The 25,374-nt window shown below is 44.7% G+C and overlaps 1 protein-coding gene across 1 annotated transcript in view; it reads left to right on the plus strand.

The window, feature by feature from the left end:
• Positions 1-19,469, plus strand: part of LOC148443376 (extracellular matrix protein 2-like) — a 101,226-nt gene extending 81,757 nt beyond the window's left edge. Inside the window, exons 8-10 of the mRNA XM_088462902.1 lie at positions 13,580-13,719; positions 15,919-16,245; positions 18,996-19,469. Coding sequence (XP_088319028.1) covers positions 13,580-13,719; positions 15,919-16,245; positions 18,996-19,176 — 648 coding nt within the window. The 3' untranslated portion in view covers positions 19,177-19,469. The remainder of the gene's footprint in view (positions 1-13,579; positions 13,720-15,918; positions 16,246-18,995) is intronic.
• Positions 19,470-25,374: the final 5,905 nt, after the last annotated feature.

The following is a 25,374-nucleotide window of genomic DNA, read 5'->3' on the forward strand; positions in this document are numbered from 1 at the left end:
GTATCACAGATATTTCCTGCTTACCTCCCTCTCCCGGAATGGCCCGCTGTCCCCATACACTAGTATAACAGATATCTTCTGCTTACCTTCCTCTCCCGGAATGGGCCGCTGTCCCCATACAGTAGTATCACAGATATCTTCTGCTTACCTTCCTCTGGTGGAATGGCCCGCTGTCCCCATACACTAGTATCACAGATATCTCCTGCTTAACTTCATCTCCCGGAATGGCCCGATGTCCCCATACACTAGTATCGCAGATATCTCCTGCTTACCTTCCTCTCCCGGAATGGCCCACTGTCCCCATACACTAGTATCGCAGATATCTCCTGCTTACCTTCCTCTCCCGGAATGGCCCACTGTCCCCATACACTAGTATCACAGATATCTCATGCTTACCTTCCTCTCCCGGAATGGCCCACTGTCCCCATACACTAGTATCACAGATATCTCCTGCTTACCTTTCTCTCGCGGAATGGCCTGCTGTCCCCATACACTAGTATCGCAGATATCTCCTGCTTACCTTCCTCTGGCGGAATGGCCCGCTGTCCCCATACACTAGTATCACAGATATCTCCTGCTTACCTTCCTCTCCCAGAATGGCTCACTGTCCCCATACACTAGTATCACAGATATCTCCTGCTTACCTTCCTCTGGTGGAATGGCCCGCTGTCCCCATACACTAGTATCACAGATATCTCCTGCTTACCTTCCTCTCCCGGAATGGCCCGCTGTGCAGGAATTCATCAAGCTCCGAAAATACAATATTTTCAGAGCTTGACTGCGGGAGCATTTGCCATTTTCAGATGGCGATTGCTTCCGCAACTGTCCCGGGTTGCGAAGAGGGATCTTTCCGGCTCCTTCTGCCGGATGCCCCTTAGTTTCGCCTATGATGGTGAGTGGTCTGCGATCTCATCCGCAGACCCTCCCAAGCTGCATCATGATTGACATGCTGTGGCATTTGGGAGGCAGAGCAGTCGGTTCCTTGGGAAGCGGTTCCGGAATCGGAGATGTGTAACCCGTTTTCCAGTGGACGCAGATTTCCTGGCCTCGCAGCTGCCAGGACTTGATCAGGCTGCGGTAAGTTTCAGCTACCGCAGCCTGGCCAAAGGAGCAACCATCTCCCCCATTGGTTGCAATGGTGATCCCAGGCTGTGACCTCGGTGGCAGCGCTGGGATCGCAGATGCAGCAAGGAGGTGCCTATTTTCTACATACACATCCTGCTGCATTAGTATTTCAGATGGACGGAATTGCACAGCTGCTTGTGTGCTCTCTGCAATTCCGTCCATCTCTGAATCAGGCCCTATGTGCAGAGCACAGGGGGCAGAGCCAGCACAGACTCTAGTATCTATAGAGTATGACTGAAATAAGAGCGCAGCAGCTCTGCTCCAAGCGCCATTCGGAAATGCTGATTGGAGAATAAATATGTTAGTAGTCAGCACAGCAGTGCAGAATGTCTGTCGGAACTAAGCTGCCGGGGCCAATGAACTGCGTACATAGACGCAGTCTTTGGCTGCCACACGCCAACAACATGTCCACTTTTGACTAGCCACCCCCCCCCCCAGTTACTTCCAATAAACGCACACTGACTGTCAATCACTCTGCGTCCAAACTCCTTTGAGTGTCGGTGACAGGTACACTTTAAAGTGAAAAAGAATCATGGTTAACAGCTCTAGAATTGATGAGGATCTTTAGCAACCTGAAGCTCATGTGCAGTAACTTCTTTAGGTCAACGAGTGGTCTTCAGTGATGGCCAAAGTAACAAATGCATGATCCTGCCCGGCAGATATTCCACTGGTCAACAAAACCGGTCTTCTGGACGTAGTGGAGCAATTTGTTTTTCCACTGTCCATGCGTCATGGCTGCACTGTGCATGTGTAGCGATAGATTAGCAAGGTGGTCATAGAAAGGATCTATTTGCAAAGCAAGTGACAGGTAGTCAGTGTTTGGGGGAGGTAACATGGGGTGGTAGAAAAACGCAGGCATGTTGGGACTGTTTTATTGGCATGCTCTAGTGAGCCTCTGCAAATTCATTCGCAGCTGCAGATCATACTTGCCTAGTCTCCCGGAAGTTGCGGGAGGCTCCTGATCTTTCAGGCAGTCCCCCGCACCCCCGGAAGAGTAGATGGCTCTCCCGCATCCCGCCTACTTCCTAGTAAAGTGGGCAGGATGGGAAGATTATGCAGGGGAATTTGTGGGTCCGTATTGGGGGTGGGGCTAAAAGTATGCCAATGATGTCATTTAGCCCCGTCCCCATGCGGACCCGCATATCATGGCATTTTGCTGTCAGCTGCATCTTCTCTCGGAGATGAGTTAATTAAAGTAGGCAAGTATGCTGCAGGTACCCAGGCATCTTAGGTGAGGCACTCATTCTGAGACAGCATAGACTTGTTCAGAGGTTCGATGCGCGACCGATGTTTTTGCTGTTGTACGTAAGCGGCGGATGTAAGACGTCGGAGGTGGGCATCTCAGTGCACAAGAGTCATTAGCATATATTCACAAGTCCACTGCATATGGAATCTCAGCTTCGACGGGCATTGCGTGGACCAGTCTGAACCATGCCCTATCTGTGTGCATAAAGACAAACACTCAGGCAAGCCACAGGATTTGTATCCCACATCCAGAAAATCAGAGCAAGGCCTTCTTATTTTACATGAAAAAGCTTTTGACTGTTTTCTTTGGAAAGGAGCAGAATAAAGAGTGCGATAATAATAGATCGTGTCTCCACTGACGTCTCACCAGAAAGCCAACACTGCAGACAAGGAGTTATGCTGTACAGTGACCAAATTAATTCAAATTCTACACGCATACAGGAGTCCATCATTTCATATATTGGTGTTTTTAAGAAACAGTATAACTTGACGGAAAACTTTTAGATAAAACGCAATGTTTAGTTGAGATTACTGATGACTGTACAAAAGCAGTAATCCTCAACTCCAGTACTCAAGTACCACCAACAGGTCATGTTTTGTGGATTTCTTTAATCATGCACTGGATGTGTCCCACCATTGACGTCAATGGTGAGAGCCGCGAAAGTAACCTTAAGTAACCTTTGCGGTTCTCACCATTGAAGTCAATGGTGGAACCCGTTCATTGGCTGAGAGGCGGAAGGCTCGCCTCTCTGAGCCAATAGCGAAAAACAATATTATCTCATCTATTTTTTTACACCACACCACTTTATCACCCCGGCACCCACCAGCCAAAAGTGCCGGGGATAGCCCGGGCTATCAGCCTAGGCCTGGGGTGCCCTGGAGAGGAGGACCCCTTTATTGGGGCCTGCGCTGACTAGAGGTCAGGGGTAATGCTTTGGCTGGGGGACCTGGGGAAAGTGTTGCCCTGGCTGTGGCATTACCCTCCTGCTAGAAACAGTCCGGTGCTGGTTCTGGAATTTACAGGAGAACCCTACGCATTTTTTCCCCCTGTATTTCCAGAACCAAGTCTGGCTCAGAGCCCAGTGCTGGTTGCGCTAAATACAGGGGACCCCTACGTCTTTTGTCCCCTGTATTTTGGCAACCAGGGCTGGTTCTGAATAGCCTGGTGCTAGTTGTGCTTAATACGGGGGACCCCCTATGTCATTTTTCCTCTGTATTTCGCACAACCAGTACTGGGTTTTTCAAAGCCCGGGGAGGGGCCCACTCCATTTTTGTTTTCTAACTTTACACTGGTTTTCATATTTTTAACACAGACGCAGAGACAGATCTCACTGATCCCGTCTGTGCTTCTGTGTTTATTTATATACACACAGATGCATGTATCACGGATCTCCTTGATCCGTGCATCCATCTGTTCTATCGATACTTAATTTAAACCTCTATACAATCCTGTCTATACCTTCTAAACCTCTAGACGATCCTGCCTATACCTTCTAAATCCTTCCTATACCTTCTAGAAGTGTCGCTACTGAGCGTAATGAGTCATATAGTAAATAAATGCTTTCAGACTTTGAATGTGTTTACAAAGCACAAAAAGTTATTATTCAACATAAAAACAGATGGTTACACACTGCAATCTACAGACAATTAGCGCAAATAAATCATACAGACCCAAGGTACAGTTGTTACATACGCACGCGCTCTGGGACCAGATACCGGCATCAGCAAGAAACCTCCGTCAACAGCATCCGCAAGAAGACTCTCGACTGGGGTCAGAGAGCGCACATATATACTCTTACAAGGATAGGCAATACAATAGGCAAGTTTGGCATGATTCCATTGGTTCTCCGTCACGATGCTTCTGTTACAGGACAGTTAACAGGTCAATTCAAATGGACACAGATCAGCCTCCGACAGCCTTTTGTCTCCTTTTTCCCGCTGCATGCAAATCTAAGCTGCTAATCATTACAGAGTACATTATAATGTTTTAACTCTCTATAGTCCATAGTTCGCAGATGCATGTTCCGATCTTCTCACCGATGGTACCGGAGATCTGTTGAGACAGAGTAGATCAATACTACACCAAACACGGTCTGTTTATCATGTACTAAACCTTAGTTGCAGAAAACAGTTATTTCTTTACATGCTGGCATTGTGAGTGAATCGAATAATAATAATCCTTTTGCACTACGGAATCATTGCTTTAAGTGTATGTATGCAAGGGAAAACAACGATAAATAGCGTTGTGTGTCTGGGAGTCTGTGGGATACTTAGCGAGCAGTGCTAAGCTGGAAAGGTATCTTTGAGTGTGTGGGACTAAGTCAGTATTGGTTGTGTGGGGATTGTATAAAGGGCCTGATTCAGGGCCGCTCGTAAGCGGCCGCTCGTTCGCTCCGAGCGATGTTTGCCCAACTGCGCATGCGTATGGATCGTTATACGCATGTGCAAACCAGTCAGTGCGTTCGAAATTCATGTGCTCGCAAAATAGCGAATGCCTGATAATTTGAGTGACAGGAGTAGGCGTATGTGGGTGGTAACGGGGGAAGGTGCTTGAAAACGGGGAGTGGAAATCCGAACGCAGGCGTGCTTAAAGGTCAAAACGGGCGTTTTATGGGTGTGCATAATTAAGACAGCAGCGTCATTGACCACGTCACTGGGTTATTTTATAGTCAGAACTGCTCGCAAAATTGTGGTAGCAAATACCAACCCCAAGAATAGCGAGCAGTTCATACCCTGGTCGATGTACTTGATTAATCTAATAAATAGCGGACATGACGTAGGATGCGAGCGGCCAGGGGGCGTATTTTTCCAAAAAACGACCGCAAGTTTTGTTAGCTCGTTCAGACCTAGAGGCATGATCAAACCGCAAAGAGCGAATGGTTGATTTGAATAGCCACCCCTATTTTCTGGACGAGCGAGCGCTAATTGCGTCCGGCTCTGAATCAGGCCCAAAGTGTTCTAATGCGTTTCAGACGCACAGCACAGTTTAACTATATTGCACTCTCTGCGCTATGAGCTTTGTGCTAACCTCACAGCTAGGTGTTTTACTGAGAGTGCAGGGAGAACAGCGCTAACGAGCGCTGTGTAAGTGTTGCAGTGTGTTGGAATGTTATCCTTAGGTGTTTTGACTACTGGCAGTAGGATTTTGAGAAGGATTAACAAAAGTGTTCTCATGCTAATCATTAGCTATTTTGTATTGTGCACTGTTTAACATTGCGTGTACGTGTTAATGTGAATGCAGGAAAAACACCACTAATTTGCTACTATTTTGTGCTGTTCATATTTAAGTCCGTGGTGATTTTAATGTATAGGAAAGTCATTTTTATGTATGTTAAACACTGTCGGTATGTGTTTGGGGAAGATTGTTAAAAAGCTGGCTATGCTATTTATTAGCAATTTAGTGTTATGTTTTGTGTACTATGTGGTTTTGACAAAATGGCGCTGTGTGATAAGATGGAGTCTTGTCGGCATTCGCAAGATGGCGTCGCTCCGATCTAATTTTAAACTGATCCAGTCTCAGCCAATTATCCGGCTTCGACAGTCCACCCTTTGATAGCAACCAACATGCTATCTTACACTGATCTTAAATTTAATTTTTAGGCTTACATTATGACATAATATTTAATGTTATTATGGGATGGCACAAGGTGGTTTTTAGTCCATTAATAATGGGTCTCTAGGAGGGGACATAAAACTACCCTTATACGCACACCGCGGATCCTGGGAGATCATGGGAAAGATGTGGGGATGCACCTATCCTATAAAGGAAGTCTTGAGGGGGGATAGGGACTTACATTATTTAAGGTGTTTAAAAATAACATTTTGACCACCCACAGCTTACGCGAGCGGCCAAAAAGATGGTCGCGATGGTCAAGACCATCGCAACCATCGGGCTTGCGATGAGACCCTGCGGTAGGGTCTTGCTGCCGCAAGCCCAGGAGTGCTTTTGGCTCTATCAGAGCCAAAAGCACTCCCACTGACATCACTAGTGACATCACTAGTGATGTCAGTGGGGCCGGCCCCAGACAGTAGGCGTTCCCATGGGAACGCCTCCGTCTGGGCAGCAACACCCCCAGCACGCCCACCAAAGGGGGCGTGTTGTCACTCACCATCGACAGCACGCCCCCTTTGGTGTGAGACCCATAGCGACGGCTTGGCCGTCGTTATGCGGGTCTCGCGTATGCGCACGACGGAGCTCCATCCGTCGTGCGCATGCGCACTAGGGCACCAGCGCTCGCGAGCGGGTCTGAATCAGGCCCAGAGGTCAATGACAGTGAAATGAGTTGCATTTGTTGGGATTTGCATGAGAATGACAGCTGGATTTGACACTACAGGAAATTGGCTCTCTACCACCTTATTAACACCTCTAAGGTCTTGTACCAGCCTATAACCCCTCCCACCACTCTTCTTTACAGGAAAGATGGGACTGTTGGCTACACTAGCTGTACGAACTAAAATTCCCTGTTGTAACAATCGCTCAATTATGGGATAAACCCCTAATTCTACCTCCTGTTTTAATGGGTACTGGGGAATTTTTGGAGCTTGCCTACCGCTTTTTAAATTTACCATTACGGGACTTACGTTTGCCATTAATCCAGTGTCCTGTACATCCTTGATCCAAAGTGAATCTGGAATTTGGGATAACATTTGATCTACCTGAGATGGATTTTCACTTAAACCGGTAGAGTTATACATTATCCCTTGGGGAGTGTCCAACATATCCCTCACCTCATGCGCAACTCTCTCTGGGATATCTAAAAATACACCATCAGGGGTACAATATATGACACATCCAATCTTACATAACAAATCCCTTCCCAGTAAGTTAGTAGGGGCCGCCGCTGCCAGGAGAAATGAATGCCTGGTATGCAATTGCCCGATAGTGACCTCTGTGGATTTTGTTAAAGGATAATGTTGCACTTTACGCCCATTGCTGGTACTGTCTCGTTGGTTACCTGTAAATTAACGGGGGATTTTATCACTGACCTGGTCTCCCCTGTGTCTACAAGAAAAGGATATTTAGTACCAGCTACATCAACCATCATTACCGGTTCTTCCCTAGTACTTCCTGTTAACCTGACTATCTGTAGACTACAGGTATGACCCCTAGCATTGACTCCCACTCTCCAATAAAGCATTAACGGCCACAATTGGAGCTGGTGATTGTTGGACATTTGTTGGTCTCTGTGTATATCCCTTATGAGGATATCCAGGTACTCCCTGGTAAGGGGGTCCTACCCTCTTCGCCGTACAGTTCCTACTTACATGTACTGGCTGGTTGCAATTAAAGCACTTCCGTGGGTGTGGTGGATGAAAGGATTGTTGTGTGGGTTGAGCAGGAGGAAAAGGTGGTGGGTATGGGTAAGGATATTGAGGGAGATATGGTGGTTGTGGATAATATGGGAGTTGTGGTTGTGTGTGATAAGTGGGGTAGGGCTGTATTTGCAGTGGTGTAGGATTAGTGAGGACGTGTAGCTGTGCAGGTGTAGGTGCAGGTGTGTCTGCTGGCTGTGATATTACAGTCATTCCTTCTAGAGCTTGGATACTAACAGCCATTAGTTTCTCGTTCTGGGGCTCTCTCTTTTTAGAGATGTTCTTGTCATGTTCAATTGCGGATTCTATGACGGTGTCTAGAGTGACTCCCTCCAGCCAGGCTGTGAGGTCTGAACCAGGGTCTTTAGGTTCTCTTTAAGACCATCCACGAGTACAGTGACAATCATTCCCCTGTGGTGAGTGCTATCTTTAATATCTTCTAATATAGTGTACTTGGTTATAGCCTGCAGAGCCCTGTTACAATAGTCTTCTGCAGATTCCCTCTCTTTCTGTTTTATGGTGAAAATTTTGCTCCAGTTAACTACTACTGGAAAATATACACCCAATTGAGTTACAATGCGGGAAATGTTACCTTGGTTAATTTCGTCTGTTAAGGGAACATCTCCATCCAATACACAATCCGTGATAAATTTTGTCACGTCGGTATTGCATGTTAGACAGGCCCTTAACACCACTCGCCAATCTTTGTTGGTTGGCTCGTGAGAACTACCCAAATTTTTCAAAAATCTTTGACATTTGGCTAATTCTTTTTTGGAATCAGGGAAAACATTCATTATGGAATTTAGCTCCGCTCTTGTCCAAGGACAATGCATTGCTACTTCCTTTGTGGGCACTGCACCGTTCACATCCGCATTCCCATTCGGAACAGTTATTGTCCGGATGGGATGCGGACCGGCCGCACTGCTAATTTTGACCTTATTACCTGGCTGGGGGTGTAGTCTGTTACTGCTACATATAGGGTTAACACTATGGGTGCAGTGGATGTTAACACTTCCTGTACTATCACAGATGAAGATGGCGGCACCACTTGTGCTTGCCGTAGTGGAGCTTCTGACATGTGTACAGCATGGGAAATGGCAGACATAACAATAGGCTCATCATCCACATTATAAACATTTTCCTTATGGTTACTTAAGAGAGGGTACAAATTACTTGGTACATTTTATGGGTTTTTTCAACAACTGTACCTGCACCCCCATCCGCATAGGGCGGCGGTGGTGTGCGTGAACCACTGGCAATACCTTCCACAATGCTACTTTGCTGCACATGCGCGAGGTCACCACAGTTTAGCGCTGCGGGTGTACTTTCCGGTATCGTGCTCGCGACGCTAGTTTGCGTCGCTTGCACACCTTTAAGCCACACATCCCCTACATGCTGCCATAATTTTAAACATTCGTTATATTTTACCTTTTTCACTTGAGAACGCACCAGACTGATGTGATCTCGGACATTGTTCAATACATCCTTATCAAAGCTACCAATTCTGGGAAACGGTCTAACACTCTTCATCGTCATCTTAAACCATACATCACAGTACCTAATTGCATAAGCACCGTACTTAGTATGCATAATACGGTGTGCCGACTCAAGCGGCGCTTCCATTAGCAGCACATCATTGTCTAACATCTCTACTGTTTGCGTGGCTCCCATCCTGGGACAACCCCTACGTTTTTCAATAAAGATTTAAACCGGTGAAAGACACTCAAGATACTTTCACTTACCTGTGGACGTCTTTGAAAAAGGGCGTATCCACAAACCCTATGGAGGACCTCTAGACGCCTCCAGTCACCTATGGAAGAAAAGCTGCTTCCACGCAGAAATCCCTGTTTGACTACCTTTCAACCGCTAGGGGGTAATACTTACCCTTTGTTTCCCAGTTGATTTCGTCCACCCTCTCATCAGTTCACAATCACAGTTTAGCCAAAACTATGCGGTTCAATTACAGTGCTCAAATAAGCCTAACCGATTACTGAATACTGTAATCACACTGAGAGCCGAACCCTAATAAAAATAACAACCCATACACCTACCTTGTGTAAAGTAAACGGTAAGCTGCTACTGAGTTACTAGGCCGCTCCTTACGCCTAGCACGCCTAACGGTCCTACGATACCCTTAACATTTAGGAGCCGTGTTACACCCTAAACAAATACTCACTGTTACACACTTCTTTCCTGCGCAGAAAATACACGTTAACCCAGCTATTGGCAACACTTGAAAATTCAATTCAACGGCTTTGTTTAAAACACGTGGCAGCAAGACAGGAAATATGTATACGCTATTGTGCGACTAGTCGCATACACAATAATGCGACTACTACACAACACGTATTATCACTCTTACGCTATACTGCGACTTAGCCGCATACACAATAATGCGACTTCCCTTTTTTAACACACAAAACAAAATACAAACAAAAAACCTATCGACGAAGGAAAATAAACTTTTTCCTCCCTCGTCCCTGGATTCTCAATCAGCGCTCCTAAAGTCACAGTAACAGCTAGCGCACTCTCAGCAACAAAGGTGGTAACAGATTTCGAAGGCACAATGCGTTCTCCTGCCAGGCGCCTCCACCGTTTTGCTGAGAGATCGCTACCAAGCGTTGCCGAGTGACCGGTGGCGTGATTAACACTGCGAGCCCCCAACTATCGATACTTAATTTAAACCTCTATACGATCCTGTCTATACCTTCTAAACCTCTAGATGATCCTGCCTATACCTTCTAAATCCTTCCTATACCTTCTAGAAGTGTCGCTACTGAGCGTAATGAGTCATATGGTAAATAAATGCCTTCAGACTTTGAATGTGTTTCCAAAGCACAAAAAGTTATTATTCAACATAAAAACAGATGGTTACACGCTGCGATCTACAAACAATTAGCGCAAATAAATCTTACAGACCCAAGGTACAGTTGTTACATACGCATGCGCTCTGGGACCAGATACCGGCATCAGCAAGAAACCTCCGTCAACAGCATCAGCAAGAAGACTCTCGATTGGGGTCAGAGAGCGCACATATATACTCTTACAGGGATAGGCAATACAATAGGCAAATTTGGCATGATTCCATTGGTTCTTCGTCACGATGCTTCTGTTACAGGACAGTTAACAGGTCAATTCAAATGGACACAGATCAGCCTCCGACTGTCTTTTGTCTCCTTTTTCCCGCTGCATGCAAATCTAAGCTGCTAATCATTACAGAGTACATTTTAATGTTTTAACTCTCTATAGACCATAGTTCGCAGATGCATGTTCCGATCTTCTCACCGATGGTACCGGAGATCTGTTGAGACAGAGTAGATCAGTACAACACCAAACACGGTGTGTTTATCATGTACTAAACCTTAGTTGCAGAAAACAGTTATTTCTTTACATGCTGGCATTGTGAGTGAATCGAATAATAATCCTTTTGCGCTACGGAACCATTGCTTTAAGTGTATGTATGCAAGGGAAAACAACAATAAATAGCGTTGTGTGTCTGGGAGTCTGTGGAATACTTAGCTAGCAGCGCTAAGCTGGAAAGGTATCTTTGAGTGTGTGGGACTAAGTCAGTATTGGTTATGTGGGGATTGTATAAAGTGTTCTAATGCGTTTCAGACGCACAGCAGTTTAACTATATTGCACTCTCTGCAGGGAGAACAGCGCTAACTAGCGCTGTGTAAGTGTTGCAGTGTGTTGGAATGTTATCCTTAGGTGTTTTGACTACTGGCAGTAGGATTTGGAGAAGGATTAATAAAAGTGTTCTCATGCTAATCATTAGCTATTTTGCGTTGTGCACTGTTTAACATTGCGTGTACGTGTTAATGTGAATGCAGGGAAAACACCACTAATTTGCTACTATTTTGCGCTGTTCATATTTAAGTCTGTGGTGATTTTAATGTGTTGGAAAGTCATTTTTATGTATGTTAAACACTGTCGGTATGTGTTTGGGGAAGATTGTTAAAAAGCTGGCCTTGCTATTTATTAGCAATTTAGCGTTGTGTTTTGTGTACTACAGTATGTGGTTTTGACAAAATGGCGCTGTGTGAGCTATTTCTAAGATGGAGTCTTGTCGCCATTTGCAAGATGGCGTCGCTCCGATCTAATTTTAAACTGATCCTGTCTCAGCCAATTATCCGGCTTTGACAGTTCGTTCGAGTTAGTGAAAACCGAATGCTAAATAGAAATTAATAATACGAATGACAACAAATGACAACAAATTATTACACCATCGAACAACACAAATGACAGGAATCTGGAGCGTAGTAAATTCAGTAACCTGTTCGAGAAATGAGACACATGAATCCGGACGATGTCATCTGAGATTGATCTTGGATGACATTAAATAGAAATCAGCACCTTAGTAAATTTACCCCTACAGCTAAACTATTTGCACCATCATTGATACTAAACTAGTTAACAACATTTCCAACTGGAAATTTAGGACAAATAAGCCCTGTCTGATCTGTCGAGGCCAGGCCAAGATCCATCGGTGGGTATATGGGGATCCTTCAGAATATAGCAGAGTTTTTCTTATGGATGATTACGTGTTTAAATTCAGGCCTTAATTGAAATATAACTACCTATTTTTTATGTAATTTTTTATTTTTAAATTTCAATGTATATTGTTACTGCTTCTCTATATCACTGTGGTGATCTCTACAGCTACAAATTATCCGACTATTGAAGTGTGTGTGTGATCTGTTTTGTATTAATTTTATTTTAATTTTGGCTAAAACAGCTACTGATAACCTAGGGCACAGGACTCCTTACAGAATCCCAAGTGAAATAATTAGCTCCACCTGTGGATCTTTTAAAATGTATCAGTGAATACAAGTACACCTGTGCACCTGCTGGGTGACCTGGAAAATGTGAACTGGTTTGGGGTCCTGAAGATCGAGTTTGAAAACCACTGACCTAGGGTCCTCTATATCACAAGTTCTCAAACTTGACCCTCAGGACCCCACACAGTTCATGTTTTCCAGGTCTCCTCACAGAATCACAAGTGAAATCATTAGCTCCACCTGTGGATCTTTTAAAATGTGTAAGTGAGTAATGACTACACCTGTGCACCTGCTGGGTGACCTGGAAAAAGTGAGCTGTGTGGTGTCCTGAGGACAGAGTTTGAGAACCACTGCTCTATATAATTCCAGCTATTGCCTCACCCAGGCTGCATTTGTTTTATAACTATGATCTGCAAACATTTTTTTAAGTATTTTGTCTAAGTATTTACAGTAATTCAGATATATTTTTTCATAAAAATGTTCATAACGCTATAAATATTGGCAACAGATTTATATTGGCTTATAGCGCTGTTTTTAATAGTTTTCATGTGCTTGGAGGAGATTAATCTCCATTTATAACTGCTGGGGACTGTTCTTAGTAGTACCCCCTTCACACCGCCAAAATAACCCTGGTGAAAGGGTACTTGAAAAATTACCCGGGTTGAGTGCCCTGCCAATCCAACCCGGATAGCAAGCAGTGTTGGACACGGTATGAACATTTCGACCCAGGTTATCAGACCTGGGTCATGCCTAAAATGAGCTGATTGGTGGCTATGGAGCAGTCACCACCCACTTCTTTTGGCCTCACAAGTTTAGCAGGACAGACTCGGGCTCAGCGTGAACCCTGGGTATAACCTGGATAATAGGTGCAGTGTATACGGGGTCTTACCCGGGTCTCATCGGGGACTGATCCATGTTAAAAATCCCAGGATTTTGGTGTGAATGGGGCATTAATGTATCACTGTTTTGTCACTTTTTATTGCCTTGTTTGGGGTGGGCATAGTGATGCACTCCTCCACTGAAGTGCAATATACAGTAGAAGTAGAAAATCACTGTATATACTGTATATAGCTGTGCTACTGATTTAATCAGATTTCCCAATTTGTCTCATACAGGAGCTGCATTTGGACAGTAACCATATTGAGGTTGTGCCAGAAGGAATACTCAATAAAACTCTAAACTTGAGCACTATTGTGCTTAGTAAGAATAGGCTGCAGGAAGACCGAATTGCTCCTCGGGCTTGGATACACCTCATGTGAGTATTTGCAAGCCTTTGTATCACTAACCAGTGTTGTCTACCTCCATTACTGCCAGGCTACAATGCACAAAGACCCTATGACTGCTATCGACCTTGCACGTAGACTCCCATGAGTGACAGCCATATTGTATAGAGTCTCTGTTGCCAACCTCCATATTATAGGCACTCCATCCACTCAGCACTTACCTGCTTCCAGTGCTGTAGTGTCCTCCACTTCATTTGGCATTCATCCGGCACCTGACACGTGCACCGCCTGGTTGGTTTGGGTGCCATTTGGAGTTTCTGATGAGAGGAAATCTCATACTTTTGAACCGGCCACCACACTGCTGAGATTTACTGATCCACACGTCCCGTCCTTACAACATGGGAGAAGGGCCCAGTTACTGCTGTGTAATAATGGAGGTATTAGCATTTGCACTAGACAATCCCACGTGCTACAATCTGGCAGATGCTTATGGGATCACATCGCAGATACCTCTTTTTCTATGTTACAGCTATAGTTCAGGCCCTCTCTGAACCTCTTTTGCTAAGCCACTGCTGCAGTTCAGGCTGTTACGGAGAGCGCTCTGTGCTGTCTCCTTGTAGCTGCTGCGGTCCCCATAGTAATGTAGGTGCGTGACCTCTGACCCAATGCGCTACTGCACATGAGTGCCCTTACTACACTGCTTCCTCCCTGTCCTGCAGACTGGGAGGACATGCCCCTGAGTGTCTCCTAAGAGTTAGTGTGCAATAGAGATGTGGCGATGCCACTAAGCACCACTGGTTGGATCTGTCTCCCATTGCATGTTCCTGCATTGTGCTGCATTAACTCTTTGTTGTCTCTCGTTCTGCTGTTCTGCCTGGTTAAGAAACCAATCCCTAGTTAACCACTTGCCTGTCGTGGTCGCATCATTTGCACCACCAGGCAGTGCGTCATCTGATATGGTCGCATACAATGCAACCTGTCAGTAACGCACAGAGGGCAGCTGCCGAAAGATAATTTACCATCAGCTGCCAGTAGCAGAGGGTCTTCCCGGCCTCTCTGCATCCCTGCACCCTCCCCCAGTGACTGCTGATCGTTCAGCACAGCAAGACGCTTGAAGTTCACAGCCTATTACACATACCCCCTTATATTCAATGGCATAATGGAGTTGTAGACTTAAATAGCACAACATACTTCCCAAATTTTGCCTTCGATTTATTTATTTACAATTATTTTATAGCGAAAACATAATCCATGGCTCTTTAAGGGCTCTATTTACTACAATCCGCATTGGTAATGCAGATTGTAGTGTGATATTACCGAGTGAATTCGCATTGCGAATTCAGGCAATATCATAGGGATTTACTGCAAATCCCTTGCAGGGACAGAGCTTGCGAGAAAGCTGTCCCTGCGAATCCCCTCAGCACACTAGTCACGGTACTTTTGCAAAAAAATACAGTGACAAGTGCCCCACACATGTGCCGACCGGCCGCTGCTGCCTACCCCCACCGGCGCTAAGCTCCGCCCCCATTGCCAAGCCCCGCCCCCCGCAATCGTGGACCCCCCCTCTCCCTTAATTACACTTACCTGCATGATCCGGGCTTCGGTGATGTCCTCTGGTCAGGTGACATCCCATACTGCACTGGGACTCTGTCAGGTGACGACCGGGCCGCAGTGCAGCATGGGAGACCAGCTGACTGGAGAGAGGACATCACCGGAGCCCCGATCTCCGGTCCCTGGAGTCAGATAAGTTTTGGGGGGTTTTTTACTTTTTTTTTTACAGTGAATCAGCGTCTGGTCTGTTTAGGCCACGCAGCTGATCACTGGGCCAGCTCCGGGCTCTGCTCTCCCCGTCAGAGCGGAGCAGGAGTCCGGTAACCGGGGGAGACCCTGGATAACGCCACCTCCTGGTGGCGTTATTATCACAGGACTTTCCCTGGTATTTTTTCACAATTTATTTTTAGTAACTTTGGTCAGATCACATTTCCCATTACAATTATGAGAGATGCGATCTGATTACTAAAAATAAGTGATACTTAGGGGTTGGAGTAGAATTTTACGAATTCTACTCCAATTGCCCTATAGTAACTGTAGGTGAAACTAAAATAATGTGAAATGGGTGTGAAAACACCCTTTTTCACTTTATTTTAGTAAAAATAATAATAAATAGAGCCCTAAGAGACATAACATCATGCAAGTGATGTCATAACTGACCCTACTTTGTGTGCTTCCAGGAATGTGGAGTCCCTGGATCTGTCTCATAACCGTTTGGTGCATGTTCCCTCCTTTTTGCCCCGGGGATTAAAGCAGCTCATCCTGCACCACAACCAGGTCGAGCTTATCCCAGGTTATGTATTTGCTCACATGAAGCCTGGACTGGAATTTCTCCATCTATCACACAATAACTTGAGAGATGACAGCATACACGCAGTATCGTTTTTTGGCCTATACAAGTCACTCAATGAACTTCTGCTGGATAATAATAACCTTCAAACTGTACCCCGTGGAATCCTGAACTTGAAGTCCTTGCAGGTCCTTCGACTCAGCTTTAATAAAATAAGGTAATATACACACGAATAATCTGATTTACCAATGTGCTATATGTACAGCCGTGGCCAAAAGTTTTGAAAATGACACAAGTATTGGTTTTCACACAGTTTGCTGCTTTAGTGTTTTTAGACCTTTTTGTCAGATGTTACTATGGTATACTGAAGTAAAATTACAAGCATTTCATAAGTGTCAAACGCTTTTATTGACAATTGCATTAAGTTTATGCAATGAGTCAATAGTTGCAGTGTTGACCCTTTTTCAAGACCTCTGCAATTCGCCCTGGCATGCTGGCATGCTGTCAATCAACTTCTGGACCACATACTGACTGATGGTCACCCATTCTTGCCTAATCAATGCTTGGAGTTGGCAGAATTTGTGGGTTTTTGTTTGTCCGCCCGCCTCTTGAGGATTGACCACAAGTTCTCAATGGGATTTAGGTCTGGGGATTTTCCTGGCCATGGACTCAAAATGTCAATGTTTTTTTCTCCGAGTCACTTAGTTATCACTTTTGCCTTATGGCAAGGTGCTCCATCATGCTGGAAAGGCATTGTTCATCACCAAACTGTTCTTATATGGTTGGGAGAAGTTCCTCTTGGAGGATGTTTTGGTACCATTCTTTATTCATGGCTGTGTTCTTAGGCGAAATTGTGAGTGAGCCCACTCCCTTGGCTGAGAAGCAACCACACACATGAATGGTCTCTGGATGCTTTACTGTTGGCATTAGCAAATAGAAGTTCTGTTTGCAGTCTGGTGCACCGCTTTTCCTCCTCGCTGCTCTGGCAGTTGCAATTATTGGCCCCCACTCATGGCAGGACACCTCTAGCGACCACTACCACTGAAATAAAACCATACTTACCTACTCTGATGGAAGTTGTGGGAGGTTCCCCGCCCCTTCCTTGTGGTCCCACGTTTCGTAAGAGTTTGCCATGACAGGACGGGGCCTAATCACATAGGAGCAAAGCCCCGCCCCCCAAAGTGGCCAAATGCGTGTCCTCCAATGGCTTCTCCGGGAGAGGACAAATGAAAATTCGTCAAGTATGAATAAAACGCCATGAAGCAGGTTTATGAAACCTTGCATTTCTCCAGAGAATCGTAAGATCTTATGGCCGCATATCACAGCAATAAGAAATCATTTTTCTGGGGTATAAATTAACATTTTCATGCAGGGACACAGGCTCCAATAGCAGTTCTTCTCTGAGAAGGAGAATGATCACTTACGCTGTATTTTTAGATTATCCATGTCTAAATGTAATTCTAGCTATGCTACAGTAATGAATAGGTGATTTTAGACGTGGGAATTAGAATTATAGATGTTCTGGGCAGTAGCGCACGCAGGGGGGGTTTCTAAGCACCCAGAAACCCCCCTCATGACGGGCCACTTTTTCTTATTTCAGAGACGGAGACAGCCTGGTCTCCGTCTACCAGCCGCGGGCCACTCACTGTCGGAGCTGCTCAGCTGCCCGGCCAAGGCACTGCCTGTTTGGTAGCGGCTAGGTCCCCTTCAGCTACCGGTTAGGGTTAGCTTTCAGCGCTTCCACGTCAGGTGGCTTTCATATCACCTGACGCGGAAGCGCTGACAGCTGACCCGGCAAGGTCCGGGCAGCACGTCGCCTTCACAACACAGACCTCCCAGAGTGAGCATGGGAGTCTGGAGAGCCTGGGGGAGGATCGTTGCCGCCCAGCAGCCCGGCACCTAGGGGGACGTCCACAGCTAGCAGCAGAGCCCACACATCAAAGGAAAAGCTGCTGTGAGTATGCTATGTGTGTGTGTTTGTACTTTGTAAGTATGCTGTGTGTGTATGCTTCAGCATGTGTATGTATGGTGTGTGGAATCTACAGTATGTGTGTATGTACTGAATGCTGTGTGTGTATGCTATGTGTGTGTGTCTCGCATATATACAGTGTTTGTGTGTATATATATATATATATATATGTGATAGCAGCTACCAGGTTTCCATCAGTGTGACGGATAGTGTAGGACCTGCAGAAAGTGGGGTCCTGTGATGTGGGCTGCGGGCTTAAATGCATTAATCAATCCATGAACCAAACCCCCATTATTTATTTATTTATACATCATTGTGAGTGTTTAAACATGGTGAGTGCTTGGTTTTCTGATTTTATTTATTTAAGCAATGTGGTCACAGGCCACTTGCACCCCAGTCCTGGGAATGGCGAGTGCAGGTCTGCACCCCAAATCTAGGGGTGGCGAGTGCAGTGGATTTCTGAGTTTATATATATATATATATATCTACACACACATAAACACGGTGTATATATAATTATATATATATATATATATATATATATATATATATATATATATATACACACACACACACATATATACATTAGTGTTTATGTGTGTGTAGAATATATATATATATATATATATATATATATATATATATATATATTAGAAACCCCCCACTAAAAATCCTGCGTTTGCCACTGCTGGGATCGTTGTAATTAGGATCTTTTGAGTGGATGGTGGATATTTGAAGAGGAAAAATAAGCAGCATTGTTGCAGTACCACTTGTGACCAACAGATGGCGATACTAAATCAAACTACTTTGCTGTTAGTTGTAAAGTATTTTAGGTCAAGATAAACATACACCGTAAACTAAATGTAATAGATATGAAATCTATAATATATATTTCTGTTTGATAAATAAATTGTGTAATGTGATTTTTGATACATTTGTTAATTGTAATATTCTTCCCCCCAAGACGAATGCTAAACTTCTTCCTTTCACAATCCAAGGTACGTTCCTCTAAACTCTATCTGTGATACCAGGAAATCTGATGACTCCAGTCTCGTCTCAGTTCATCTGGAAAACAACTACATCAACCGGCACCATATCCCTCCCACTGCATTCTCCTGCATTAAGACTTATCACAGTGTCATCCTGCGCCCCCAGCATGACGAGTATGAGGAGTATTGAGGGAATGGACTTGATACATCCAAAGAAGGTTCCCTCCCACCTCAAGTTTGCATTGTATAAAAAAGATGCTAGGAAAAGACTTTATAAAGCTATACTGAGCATGAGTGTGGGCTTCCTTATGCTAAAATGCCTTCCATCTGAAGGCATTATGGGAACATATATTGAATAAATCCTTCATGAGTGCTGGTGCTCATCCACAACATCTACCTTTAAAGACAAATAAAGATTTCTAGTTATAATGTCTTATTGTGGATTCTGGCTTACCATGCTTGCTGCACCCATCACACATAACTAGCAAGGTATGCAGTCGGGAAGCCGGCGGACCTAATCCTGACAGCCGGCTTCCCGACTGTCATATCCCGGCAAGGGTCTAAAGACAGGCGCCGATATGCCGACGCCTGTCATTAGACATATGCCGGGAGCCCGACGCCCGCCATCCTGATCGAAGGGATGCCGGGCGCGGATAGCCGAGGGGGGGGTTAGGTTTAGGGTTCCCGGGGGGGACTTAGGGTTAGGCACCCCCCCCCGGGAGGTTAGGTTTAGGCTAGGGGAAGGGAGGATTACGGTTAGGCACCCCCGGGGGGGACAGGGTTAGGCACCCCCCCGGGAGATTTAGGTTTAGGTGGCGGAGAAGGAGGGGTTAGGTTTAGGCACTTAGAGGGGGGATTAGGGTTAGGCACTGGGGGGGAAGGTTAGGGTTAGGCACCCCTAAGAGAGGGTTAGGGGGTAGAAATAGGTTAGTATATACTTACCTGGGGACGATCGGGATTTCCTCATCTGCTGGGATGCTGCTGTCGGGATTCCAACCGCCGGGCATGGGTCTGGCGGTAAATCATACCGATTCCAGCTGGCAATCGTTCTAGAGAAATAGATGAACATAACTTTCTTTGTGATATCAGAAACGGTTTAACTACATTTGTTCTTATTATCCATGCTGGACAATCACACTGGTATCCTGTAACCAAGTGGGAATTTCTTATATGAAAAATAAAAAGAGACTTTAGGGCATAAATTGGTGCTAATTTGCGTTCTCTGACCACTGCATGTAACCCACCTAACCACCTAGAGACATACTTGCACACTTCTTAATCAGATCCTACAGAAGATGGCAGAGATAGTGCGTGTCCTATGAATCATGCCATTATAGCTCTGCCCCCTGGGTCATTCTGCAATGGGGGTGGGGTGAATTGGGTCATCCAGCCCATGGACCACCCACTATTCTGAGGAAGTGGGCAGATTAGGGAGCCTGGAATCCAGATGAGCTCCCTGAAATTTGTGAGCCTCCTGGACATTCCAGGAGAATAATTAGGTATAATTATAATTAAAATCTATAGCTTGTGTTCTGCACGAGCTGTATTTGCAATTTACAATGGAGGCAACATATACATAAATATCTTGGTGCCATGGACAGCTGTATTGGACCTATAAGATCAGCAATTGAACAACTTTGAACTATATGATGCAACCGTCAGCCTCTTATTATATAAGGTGAACGAAAGTTTATTTCGCATACACTCTGCCTTACTTGTAGAACAAAATCCAAATTTGAGCAGCAGTATGCGGAAATCGTGTAGACCGTGTTATGTTCACATTAGAACTAGGGATAGACATCAAAGATTGATTTTTAAAAACTAACGATATTCAAGGCTAGATATCGGTCAATTTTTAAAAATGTTATTGGTTTTCCCCCAGCGATACAGCGAGAAGGATGTATTGATTGAATGGATTCTGCCAACGTGATATCATCATCTTCATTCCCACCTAAAATGATGTCGTGTTTTTTTCCCAACTCTCCACCCGTAGGAGGCCGTACTAGAATTTTGAGATTCACTAAGGGGCTGAGAGAGCCTATCAGCAATCATCAAGAATTACTTGAAGCTCTATTTACTACAATCCGCATATTGAATGCGGATTGTAGTGTGATATTACCGAGTGAATTCGCATTGCGAATTCAGGCAATATCACAGGGATTTACTATAAATAAATCCCTTGCAGGGACAGAGCTTGCGATAAAGCTCTGTCCCTGCGGATCCCATCCGCACTCTAGTCGCGGTATTTTCGGAAAAAATACCGCGACTAAGAGCCCGCGCATGCGCCGACCCGCCGTCGCTGCTGCCCCCCCACCGGCGCTAAGCCCTGCCCCCCGGTGCTAAGCCCCGCCTCCCGTGATCGCGGACCCGCGGAATTACAATTATGGGAAATGCGATCTGCTTTACTAAAAATAAGTGATACTAGGGGTTGAAGTAGAATTTTACTAATTCTACTCCAATTGCCCTATAGTAACTACAGGTGAAACTAAAATAATGTGAAAAGGGTGTACACCCTTTTTCACTTTATTTTAGTAAAAATGATGTTAATAAATAGAGCCCTTGGTGTTTTCTAATAGGCTCTATCACATAATAAGATACAGCAGCAGCCCCAGCCTGCTATTTGTTATCATTTCCCTGACTTCTGAGACGTATGGGAAGCAGGCTGGTGATTTACAGGGATAGTAGGGAGTGCATTGTTGAGAAAGGACAGGTGTGTGCTTGGAGATAGGGCAGAGAAACTGTGAGGAGGGCAGGACTCTTATTCACAACTCTAAACCTAACTGCTAATGCATGTCTGATGCACCGGTAGTTTACACCATCTTCAGATGGTGTAAACTACTGTAAGCCTATGGAGGGTCCAGGTGAAGGAGAGAGATCTTTCATTGTCTCTCCTGCAGCCCCCAGCCGGCTCCGGAAGCTGACACTTGCATGCACAGCGTCAGCTTCCCTCCGATAAGTCTTTCACTTCTGTGAAAGACTTCTAAATGCCGGGGATATAACTCACAGGGACTCTGAAATTTCCCCTTGGTACCTGTACATATTTTAGGTCATTCTGCAATGGGGGTGGGTACATAGCGGGAATATTATCTTTAAAAATGTAAATATTCCCAGCAAGATGGATACATAATAATCACGGCAGTGCTGCGATTATTAGTACATAGACCCCTTACAGCAGGATATTGGCAGAAAAGCTCAGCTATTTAATTATATTATATTTTTATTCTGTATGGTGGCAAAGGAAGATCGGACACTTATTAGACTAAGCCAAAACAATGCACAACCTACACAACAAACAAATGCAATCCCACACAATAAAGAAATGCATTGTGGATGGCTACCACACTACGCACCACACAAAATTGGGTATCTAAACTGGCCATCTATTAATAATCAAACACCCACCCAGTCAGGTGATGTGTGTGCTGTCCCTATAAGGGTGATCTGGCCTTTTTATGCATGACAATGGATGTTTTTGCAAATAAACAACCAAAGGGTGCTGATCTGCTGTTCTTTCCCATCACAAAAAAATTACTCTAATGGTAAATAACAACCAAAATTATTGGTAGATGCCTACAAGTTGGTAGGTGTGTAGCGGATGTAAGCAAAGTTAGTCCACACATTGATTCCAAACCAGAGTAGAATTTATTGAATATAACAGGATACAGGTGATAGAAGATGGAGAGTAGTCAATAGGATAAGGTAGTAGTCTTTCTTCCAATAACACAGTGACAGGCTTGGGCACATGCAAATCCTTTTATAGAGCCAAGTAAACAAGTTTTGCACCTGCAGTCTTAATTAGCCTGAACTTTAAGTCTGTTGACTGATACATATGATAATGCAAATAGACATGTGATGTTATTGTGGCTGATGAGTCATGCACAGTCAATACCACAGCCATGTGATGTTACTGAGTCAGGTGAGTCAAACACAGCTAAGAGACAGCTTGGAGCATTGAACCGTGTAACTACATGTCAACAAAAGTATGGAAGGGAGTGTGGGAAATTAATCATCATGAAAAAGGCCAATGCCTAACAAGGCAAGACTAATATAACCTTATCATAACAACCATTCTATAGGGCAAAACACAACAGCTGACATAACACAGAATCCAGTAGCCAAAGCATATGATGTGGCTAATTAAGAAAATATTCACACTTGGCTGTATGGATCCAGCTGAAATTGCACTAGTCTGAACATAGTAAAATAAGACCTGGAACCATAGGCAAGCTCAGGAAAATATTAGGTTTTATCTCATACTGCCCCTACATCTAAGACTTCTCCAAAATTGCTCTGTGAATTATAATAGGTGACCCAGTACTTGCTCTGGCTATTAAACAGTTTAAACCCAAGCTGAAAGGTAAAGAACATCCTCAGCATCCTAACGTGTGGATTGAACATCAGGCACTATGCAGCCACTTCGCAGAAGTACTGATTCATCCGACAGTTATGGCAAATACAGACCTTTCTAGTCCATTTGTACTCCCAATGTTATTAGTCAGCCTTTTGCCACATGCAAGGCACCAGCACGTCCACCATCACAACCAGCGGGCTTCTGTCTGCTGGTTGGCTGTTCCAGCTCATACCCTGTGTAGGTGGGGTGACATGTAACAGTGTCATCCACCACCTGCCTAGAGCAACATTCAAGGTATCAAAAATGATGCCTGGCTTTGGGCTCAAACTAGTGCATAAAACACAATCAAGACTCCAAGCAGCCCCAAGCTGGAGATATTAGTGAGGACATGGAACATAACTCCTAAATATCTCACATTCAGCGGGAGAGTCACGTTTTTCTGGGCGTACCCTACTCATGGTATCAGACTGGTGTACATCTACCAGTTTGATACTCACGGTATAAAACTGGTAGATGTTCTTATAAAGGTATCTTTTTAGGTTCTTCCCCCCAACCTGTCTCCCTAATTAATCTGCTAAAACAAAATACTTCAGCAGGGTCCACAGCTCCACCACCGACGCATTTCAGCTAATGCCTGTAGACACCTCGCGGAAGGCATTCGCTGAAACGCGTCAGCGGAGGAGATGTGGACCCTGCTGAATTATATTGTTTCATCCACTGGGTCTTTGGGAGAACCTACACCCTAAGGGCGGTGGCCCGGATTATGTACCACTCTTCAGCTGCATTGTAATTAAGCAGCCAGGTCGAGAGGAAAGACCTATAAAGATACCTTTATAAAAACATTTACCAGTTTTATACCGTGAGTATCAAACTGGTAGATGTACACCCATTTGTTTCTTCATACACACACTGGGTGTTATCCTTTGGGCTATATATTTACCTGACGAGTAAGATCCAATATAAAGAAAGCTTTACGGGCAGATTACGTATGACTACTGTGTGAGTACGGTATGCCACCCTTTATTATACACATAAACTTGGAGGACGCAGTCACCGGTGGTCACTAATCTTCCACATTGGCCACACTTTGAGCTGTATCATACATTTGCCCGAACGTATTACACTATTTTTTTTTTATTCCTTTTATTTCATGTACACAGAGAACAATATCTTCTGGAAATTCAATAACAGAAGAACCTTTTCTGGACAACGCATGGACTGTGTTTTTATGTGCTCCATGAATTCATTATAAGATTCTATGGACCTTATTATTCCTCATAGTTTTTACTATTGCTTAAGGGTGAGCGCTAGTAGCGACTGTGTTTTCTCTTGTAGTTATTGTTTCCATTGTATAACAGGTGATATACTGTAAACATTGTAGTATTGCAGCTCCCTGTGTGCATGGTGATATATCCATATTGTTTGCCCGATGTGCTGCTGTGGCTGCACTGCATCTTACACAATGATTATACTGACAGAACCCAAAGAGAAGCTTATCGTCATGATTTATCTGGCTGCGGCCATTTTAGGCTAGGTGACTGTCTAGGGAGGACTGGACTAGAAATGGCCATCGACCATTGATGGTTCATAATCATTGATGGTTTACGGGCGATGTTGAATGCTTTTACCATCGATGGGGGAGAACCATATGGTTTCCCTCCATCAATGGTAAAGCATAACCAAATGTTTTTTTTTTTTTTTTTTAGATTAGATCATTTACAATCATAATGGAGAAGCAGCAAAATAATTTGCATATATGCAAGGAGACAACAGCAGGGCTCCAGGGTGGTACACCTCCCACTTAAGGGCACCCGGAAGTGACCACTAGCCGGAGCAGATGACAGCCAGGTCCTGGAAGTCTGCATCCGTTGACGCAGACCCTGTATGCCCACCGTTTTGTAGAATGGTCCTAGTCTCTGTCCCCCATACGCCGCAGCATGTCAATCACGGGAGACCTTGAGCGATCACGCAGAACCCGCTCTGCATATGCGCAGACCAGGTCGGTCCTGCAAATCCCAAAACATCAGATTTGTACGT

This window comes from Taudactylus pleione, unplaced genomic scaffold, assembly GCF_031769625.1.
Source record: "Taudactylus pleione unplaced genomic scaffold, aTauple2 ptg001288l, whole genome shotgun sequence".
Taxonomy (NCBI): Eukaryota; Metazoa; Chordata; class Amphibia; order Anura; family Myobatrachidae; genus Taudactylus; species Taudactylus pleione.